Source organism: Alexandromys fortis, unplaced genomic scaffold (genome assembly GCF_014885135.2).
Source record: "Alexandromys fortis isolate MF-2015 unplaced genomic scaffold, M_Fortis_MF-2015_v1.1 scaffold_258, whole genome shotgun sequence".
Classification (NCBI taxonomy): Eukaryota; Metazoa; Chordata; class Mammalia; order Rodentia; family Cricetidae; genus Alexandromys; species Alexandromys fortis.
Window position 1 is genome coordinate 205,587 of NW_026068132.1, and position 8,341 is coordinate 213,927.

Sequence of the window (8,341 nt, forward strand, 5' to 3'; positions counted from 1 at the left end):
ACAGAGTGCATTGTAGCCCTATACTCCAGGATTCATTCAGTCCTCCTCCCTCAGCCTCACCCTGCCTGACCTGACAATCTCATTGGGTTTAGTTGGTTTTTTCTAGAACTCCTAAAAGCAGTAACGGTCCAAATATTATACATCTTAAGGTGGTAATTGTCAAGAGCTCTCAGCACTTAACCCTAACTTATGGGTCAAGATCCGTTAATTATGTGTATGGGTGTTCTGGCTGCATGCCTGTGCACCATGTGTGCCTGTTGCCTATGGAGCTCAGAAGAGGTACGGGAACAGGAGTTATGGAAGGTCGTGAATACCATGTGGGTGTTGGAAATTGAACCCAGGTCCTCTGAAAAAGCAGCTAGTATCCTTAGCTGATGGTCATCTCTCCAGCCCTTCAAGGGGCATTAAATCACATCAGCGCACTGCAGGCTATCCTTCCACCCCTGCTCCAAATACCTGGACTCTGACAAATGAGGACCACATTGCTGAAGGGATGAAGGAATGCTTAAAAACCAATCCGCCACTTCAGGAAGAACTTACCAGATGTTGGCGTTTTAACCTGGGCCAGACACGTCTAAGGTGCTTTGGCAGGTATCTTTTGGTAGATGCTTTGGTGGTGGTTCTGGCAGGTGCTCACCACTCACTCCTTGGCTAAGTGACTTGCAGAAGTAAGGGAAACAGATGGAGGAAAGACTCACTCATTCCCCAATACAGATACTGATGGTACCTCATTCAACAGTTTGGGCACCTGAAGAGGATAGAATCTGTTTTCTTGAAGATGGTTTTGTAAGGTCCCACACTTCCATCCTGGGTGGGCAGCTACCCAACCATCCAGACTGCCCCTCCTGACCTCACTACATGGGACTTGAATATTGCCACAGGTTCCTAGGCTATATTGCTGTCCAAATCAGCACCCCACACTGCCCCCTACTGCAAGCGTAAACTGAGGTCATTCCTCGGTGACATGGATGCTGCACTAAGTATTCTCTATGAACTGATGGTGTCAACCCTCACTCCAAAACTCCTGGGGACTTCAGTGCCCAATCATGCACTACCCCAAGTCACTGCTGTTAGAGCCGAAGTTAGTACTAATTCCTCCAAAGTGGCAAGTGTCATTTAGAAAAAGTGGCACAAGAGAGAAAGATGCCACACACAGAGCTCAGGTGGAGGGGTTTTTATTGGGTCAAAGTAAACGGAAAAAGCGGGGAGGGAAGGGGAAGACCAGCCTCTGGGGTCAGGAATGACAGAAGAGCAAAGACAGAGACAGAGAGGATGGGAGACAGGCAAGGCCCTTTTAAAAGGGAATGTAGTGAATGTGCACAGGTAGCACTCTTATTGGCTACAGCTGAGGACACAGACTCCAAGGGCAGGCCAGTGCAGATGCCTGAATACTAACAGCGAAGGCTGTATCTCTTTCCTAGAGAAGAGGCTGATGGGCCTAATGGACCAGTCAGAAAGCCGACACCCAGAAGCCCCAGGGGAAGGGTGTGTGGAGGTGTGGGGGCAGGGGACTCACGGACACAGACCTGACTCAGGACCTCACAGGTTACCACCAAATACTGTGTGCTCTACCAGGAACACCCCCAGCTCTCACTCGGCTTCTTAGGTCCTTTGGATCCCAGGTAAGGCAGGAGCGCAGACCTGGCATGCCCAGATTAAGGGAAGCGGAGGAAAACAAGCAGAAAGTAGCAGAGGCCATAACTTCACTTTATTTGTGTTTCCTCCTTACACAAAGCCATCAAAACAACAACAGAATAAGGCAAAGGCTGGAAATGTGTTCAGTGCACGTTCTCGGGGCTGTTCCACAAACCTTGCTTCCCCCGAGCCCTGCTCTGAAGGCTGAGTTCCTGTCCATCTGCTTCACACCCTGCACTACTAATCCTTCCTGCCCGAGCCGAGGCCTTTGAGGTCCGTGCTTTGTGTCCCATTCTTTTTTTTTTTTCCTTTTGGGAAACAGGGTCTCACTATGCAGCCCTAGTTGGCCTGAAACTCGCTAAGCAGACCAGGCTAGCCTTGAACTCAGAGATCACCTGTCTCTGCCTCCAGAGTGCTGGGATCAGAGATGTGCACCAGCATGCTTAGTCCTGGAATGCCTACCCCTTGCCCACCGTGACATAAGGTAGGAAAGCAGACTGAAGTGGTCCTCTCTGGCGGGCGGGCGGGGGGCTCACAGGTGAACCGTACAGCAGATGTCCTGCACCTTCTGTGCTGTGGGGACAGAACTCAAAGCGCTTCCACGGCTCTGACGCTGCACACAGGGCTAGAGACCGATGGTATAGGAGCGGCCCGTGGGGTTGTGAATAGAAGAACAGACTGGCGCTGTCACCGCCCACTCGTACCACACCTTCTTAGAATTGCTGCATCGCCAGAAACGCACGCAGATGCTCTGCCCTTCGCGCACCGTGATGGGCTGCTGTAAAGGGAAAGACAGGGAGGGTTAGGGAGATGCTTGGTAAGAAAAATATGTTAGGCTAGGCAGAGATTAGATGACAAATGTGGGGTACAGACCTATAACCCCAGCACTCAAGAGGCCGAGGCAGGAGGACCAGGAATTCAAAGCCAACTTGGGCCATAATTTCAAACCCTAATCTCAAAACCAAACAACAAAAGATAAACACAGCAAAATATTTTGACCTTCACAACTTACCTGCTGTGTTAAAATATGGAACACTTAGCGACAAAGGGTAGTGATTCTATGAGTATGAAGGGACAAGACGCCATGAGAACACCTAACACGAGGCCTGGAAAACGATCTGACAGCAGGAATGTTCCCGGAAACCTAGGTCAGTTAGCAGGGCGGCAAGATGAGCAAAGACCCTCACAGGCAAAGCTGAGAGGAATAAACGCTAGAGACGACAGCTGGGAGACAGGAAAATCCACCAAACCAACCCGTAAAACATCATTCCAGATTTTCACCTGAGTGCAGCGGCAAGGCACTGAAGGGGTTAAATAGTGAGACAAATGCAAATTACAGTTGTAAAAAGTGATTTCTGTCCCAGGTAAAGACTGGGCAGGAGTGGTCAGAGATGCCGGGAGTCCAGGTAAGTCACTTAGGTAACCCCAACCAAAATGTACCAACTTCTCAGAGCAAGTGACAGAGCAGAGCATGGGTTACAGCCAACTAGCTGAGGGGCAGGCATTCTCCCTTAGCCTACAGCCAGAGAGGTGATTCCTACCTTAATGGGGAAGAGGATGGGGAACCATGAGAACATTCCAGGAGAGTGGGTCTCTGGACGGATACCTGTGGAGACCAAACAACGGAAACCTCGAGGTCCACTTTCCCTCCCACCTATGATCTGTGATCACGAAAGGAAGAATCAAAGATCTCCACTCCCTGACTCTGGGCCCCTGCTAAATTAGTGTGCTGGACCCGAAGGAGTATTCTGGAGCAGCCCCAAAAACATAAGATTGAACAAATGCCACCCATGCCGTGATGCCCTCTGATACTGTCCCAGTCACTCACTCAGACTGATGTCCCCATAAAGCACCGTCTCAAAGTAGCCTGCAAAGCCATGCAGCACCGTGTTCACCTCCACGGGAAACTCCAGGGTACAGTAGCGGTTGTTGTCAATCATAGGATCTGATAGGAAAGATGAGGGAGGATGACAAGGGACCAGAAACCCTAGACGACTTGGTGAACATAGAGTAAGATCTAGCCCCAGAGGACTAGATGCGCAGACTTGGATAACAAGGGAGGAAGCGGGACAGCTCACACCCTTCCCAGTCAGGATGGCCATGCAAGAACCTGCCTCGATTGGGATGGCTGAAGGTGAAACAGGGCTGCGGTGCAGACAGCTGGTGGAAGTTGTGCAGCCGAACCACGTAAGGCATCTCAAACTGTGCCTGCACAGAGGAAGAACCACGTAAGGCATCTCAAACTGTGCCTGCACAGAGGAAGAACCACGTAAGGCATCTCAAACTGTGCCTGCACAGAGGAAGAACCACGTAAGGCATCTCAAACTGTGCCTGCAGAGTAAGAGAGCAAGAACCAGAGGACACCGACAGGAGGTACCAACTTCCCCAGAGGGAGCTCAAACCCCAGGATCAAAGAAACAGACAAAATCACTGCTTCTCTTCAACCACCTCCTCAGTCCCAATTTCTTTTACTTCTTCATCTGCTCCACAGAAGAAAATAGAGAAGACTAAATATTCCCACCTTTCAGAAAAGCAGCTCTTTACCTCAGGGTCACGGTCCTTTTCCCGACAGGCTCGGACCTCATTGTACAACTTAGAGGAAGAAATGGGAGCCAGGAAGGAGGTGTATTCTCCAGGGATGCTCACACCATCATCTGCAGAGCAACAGGGTCAAATCAGTTTCCAGATGGAGGGAAATAGCATGTTTGCACTGACTGAAGGCTCCAACAATAAAACAAGCCAAGTCAAGGCTGCTATGGGCATGGCAGGAAGGCAGGTTGATGTGCCTGCCATAGGGATTCCACTCTTAGACTAATTGAAATGTGCCATAGTCATGCACTACTTAGTAACAACAAATTCTGCGGTGATGCTAAATTACTATGGAAAAACAACGGTCCTTACACAAACTAAGGTGACTATGTCCTGATGGCATTATGTACATAGCCCACCGCTGACGGGTATCTGTAATCTGATGGTTTTGAAATTTTGTGGGGATCATAACACCCCATGAAAGTTCCCAATGAACATTAAGCTCAAATACCACCCTATGGTAGAGGCTGTACCCTGAGCCTCATTTCAGGCAAATGCTCTATGGCTAGATCCTATTCCCTGGCCCTCCAAGTGCATACACATTATGATAACTCAAGGTCCACAGACCTCAGGTAAAGAATCTCTAGTTCCCCCCACTTTCAGCTCTCTGAAGCTTTGATAGTGGGTATCATTTTCTAATCTAGCAAGCAGCAGTTTGCGGCCATATGATCTGATCTGATTCCCCAGGCTGCTTCCCAGACCAACCAACCGCCTTCCACCCGACCTGAACAAACCTTTCAGGAAGTGCTGTGCTCCATCCAGACACTCGGGGGACAGCTCGTTGTCGGCAAAGGAGCCCAGAAGCTCGCTGACAATGATGTCTGCTTTCTCTGGGGCCACCCATTCCCGCATGTCTGAAGAGACAACCGTCACCTGGCTCCCCCATTCTTCAAACTGCCAGTTCTCCAGCCTGAAAACAGGTGATAAAAAGGAAGCATTGGAGCTGGACACTGGGACCCAGGACAAGCTGCCCAGCAAGCAGACTGCTACTCACGTCACCACAGCATTGGGGTTCTTCTCCACGGCATACAGCCTTATCCGCCGGTCAGCCTGCTTGGCTGCCCGGAGAGATGCATTCACCAGAGGACCCCGGCCTGCACCTAGCACCATCAGTACCCTAAGTAAAGAGAGTCAAGCAAACTGAGCAGATGGAGATACAGGCCCAGAGCTCCCCGGGAACATAAGAAAAGCACTCACTGGACATTAGTCTCCTTTTCTTCTTCTGGTACTCGGTCTAGCAAACATTTATAGATAGCCTGGGGGGTGGGGGACAGAAAAGCTCACAGCTATGATCCCTTCTTCACTTATCTTACCCTGTGCCCTGCCACCCTGAAGCCAACACTATACCTGCTGATACTGAGAGTATTTGATGGGGTCCTTTTCAAATACTTCGTATGTCTGAGATTCCAGGTTATCCATCAGTGGCTGATAAATGAGAAGAGAGAACAAGTTGGTCAGTTTTTGGCAAATGGCCAAAATATCAAAAAAAAAAAAAATCTCCCACTGCTTCCTGAATTTTAAGTAGGATCCTAGATCACCTACTCTCAAGAGATAGCTCTTGCTATTATTATTATTATGGCTTTGAGAGATTATTTTTTCAGTTGAAAAATATTTGTGTATGGGTCTTTTGCCTGTATGCATGCCTGTATACCACATGCAGTCAGCGCTTGAGGAAAGGGCACCCGAATCTGGGACTGGAGTCATAGCTGTGAGCCACCAGGGGAGTGAGTGCTGGGAATCAAACCCAGGTCCTCCGGAAGAGAAGCCAGTACTCTTAACTGCTGAATAACCTCTCTGGTCCCCTTTCTCACCAAACCTACCTGAAGTGGGGACTGCAGGTAGTCTTCATAGCCTTTGGCAAAGAGTTCGTAAGCATTGGGTGGAGGACGATTTTGGCTTAAGTATTCCAAGTACTGGAGGTAGGAGCAGAACTCCTTCTCTGCGTGGTGGTTGGTGCCCGTGATGATAAACTGCACCTCCAACTGTGAGGAAGTCAGAGCGTTAGGCCCAGCTCACCAACTATGATCCTTAGACATTATGGCTTATGACCAGAAGCCCTAACATAAAATAAGATCCACACCCCAGTTCTCCAGCGACATTCCCGGTGCCAAAAAAGGTGGGGCTTTGATAAATCTATGAAGTTCTCATTTGCCAAAAAAGCATCATCCTGACTCAAAGGGCCACAAGTGAGGGGGGTCCCTGCAGGAACATGGCAGGCAGGAACACAACCCCCAAAGAGGTAAGAATGAAAACCCAGTTCAGCCTGACTTAGGCTGCATCAAACTTTGGGAGTCTGACACCAGGCGGTTCATTGCCAACATATTTAAACACAGTAGAATTCGACAAAATGTTTGCTGGGATAATACAATCCCTGGCGCACAAGGAGGAATAATTACATCAAAATTCAACTCAAAGTATCTGTCATTTCTTCCAAGAAGACAGGTTCTAGAGATAGGCTACCTGTACTAGCTTAAAGGCCTAAGGAAGGATCTGGCCTGGTCTTGGTCATACAGAAAGTGCAGAGGTCATTTGGGCTGTTAGCCACATCTGGGAGCTTGGGGAAATCCCTGGCTACACAGATAATGTAAGGGTCGTTTGACTACTAGTCACAGCAAGTCCTGGCTGTAGAAGTTTGATATGGTCTCCAAGCTATTGATCACTTATAGTCCAAGCTTTCTGAATGGAAAAACAGGTTGTATGTCCTTCCCTTTGAAAAGACAATCCTGCATGCTTAACATTCCTGGTTTCTCTGGTGATCTGTGAGTGCAATGAGCTTCACACTCCCTACACACAAGGACTTCACACTCCCTACACACAAGGACCTTTAACTTCTTACTTGTTTGCCTGTTTATTTGAGACAAACAGGGCCTGGCTGTCCTGGAAGGCCAGGCTGACTGAGAACTCAGAGATCTGCTTGCCTCTGCCTCCCAGTGCTGGGATGAATGGTGTGTGAGTCACCACACCCAGCCTCTTATTTTAAATATTTATATAACACAATTCTTATGAAGTTTGGTTCCTTCTCCAGAAATCACAAAGAGAACAATCACCTGTCCCTCTTCCAGAGGGAAAAAAGTCAAGTAAAAGTGAGTGAGTCAGGCGGTACCATTGGGCTACCCACCTTGAGGAGCCGGAAGATCAGTCTCTGCTGCACCTTAGAAAGAACAGGAAATCCCTTCTTGTTGGTTAGGAAAATGCTGGTGGGGAGAATGGCTGCTTTGATGGGCTCTCCAAGCCAACGATCGATGACGTGATTAGACGGGAGGTCAGCCCCAATTTCAAGAGCTAACACAAAGGAAGAAAAAGGCCTATCACCTGGGGTTCAGCAGGGAACCCTGCCTTACACAATGGAAGGGTTCGGCAAGGAACCCTGTCTTACTGGGTACAAGTTTTTTTCCTTCTGTTGAAAACTGGTGGTTGAGCCCAAGGAAAGCAGCCAAAATGTCCAGCACACACACAGAACTCACTTCTTTCTCCCTTTTTTTAGACAAGTTCTCACTGTATAGTCTTAGATGGCCTCAAACTCACAGAGATCCACCTCCTATGTTCAGGGATTAAAGGTGCATGAAAACAGGCCAGGTGGTGGCGCACACCTTTAATCCCAGCACTCAGGAGGCAGAGGCAGGAGGATCTCTGTGAATTCGAAGCCAGCCTGGTCTACAAAAGCTAGTTCCAGGACAGCCAGGGCTACACAGAGAAACCCTGTCTCGAAAACTGACCCCCATTTCTACCAGCCAATCTGATCTGGGCATTCTGTCCCTAGAGGCTTTTCCTCGTGTCCTCTCAGATGCATCTAGGTTGTCCAGTTTGTACTTAAAGCTAATCAGGCTGAAACTGGAGTTCTTCTGAGTCCCCCAATCTTTCTAAATGGAGGCTAGCCTGAGGACAGCATTGCAAACTCCTACCTACAGGAAGCAGGCTTCACCTTTCTGCCACCAGCATCTCAGGTACCAGGACAATACAAAGGCCACGCTCGCCTCTTGTGCTCCTTTAACTTCAATTTTAGTTCCCTGGCTCTCATATCTTATTGATTTTGCCTTAAGATTAAATTAATTAAATTAAACATGGTACTAGTTACTTTCCTTGTTACAAAGTACCTAATGAAAGTAACTCGAGGAAG

The 8,341-nt window shown here is 48.7% G+C and overlaps 1 protein-coding gene across 4 annotated transcripts in view; it reads right to left on the reverse strand.

Moving 5' to 3' along the window:
• Positions 1 to 1,686: 1,686 nt before the first annotated feature.
• The window catches only part of Prmt5 (protein arginine methyltransferase 5), a 12,297-nt gene continuing 5,642 nt past the window's right edge, over positions 1,687 to 8,341 (reverse strand). For 2 of the 4 annotated variants that reach the window (XM_050126205.1, XM_050126204.1), the window contains exons 7-17: positions 7,343 to 7,506; positions 6,045 to 6,206; positions 5,572 to 5,649; positions 5,422 to 5,480; positions 5,219 to 5,341; positions 4,959 to 5,134; positions 4,180 to 4,289; positions 3,750 to 3,843; positions 3,464 to 3,580; positions 3,177 to 3,241; positions 1,687 to 2,413 (exon numbers count right to left, since the gene is read on the reverse strand). In XM_050126205.1, coding sequence (XP_049982162.1) covers positions 2,261 to 2,413; positions 3,177 to 3,241; positions 3,464 to 3,580; positions 3,750 to 3,843; positions 4,180 to 4,289; positions 4,959 to 5,134; positions 5,219 to 5,341; positions 5,422 to 5,480; positions 5,572 to 5,649; positions 6,045 to 6,206; positions 7,343 to 7,506 — 1,301 coding nt within the window. In that variant the 3' untranslated portion in view covers positions 1,687 to 2,260. Of the gene's footprint in view, positions 2,414 to 3,176; positions 3,242 to 3,463; positions 3,581 to 3,749; positions 3,926 to 4,179; positions 4,290 to 4,958; positions 5,135 to 5,218; positions 5,342 to 5,421; positions 5,481 to 5,571; positions 5,650 to 6,044; positions 6,207 to 7,342; positions 7,507 to 8,341 lie in introns of those variants that run through there. The other 2 variants (XR_007589270.1, XR_007589271.1) reach the window with 2 other exon arrangements.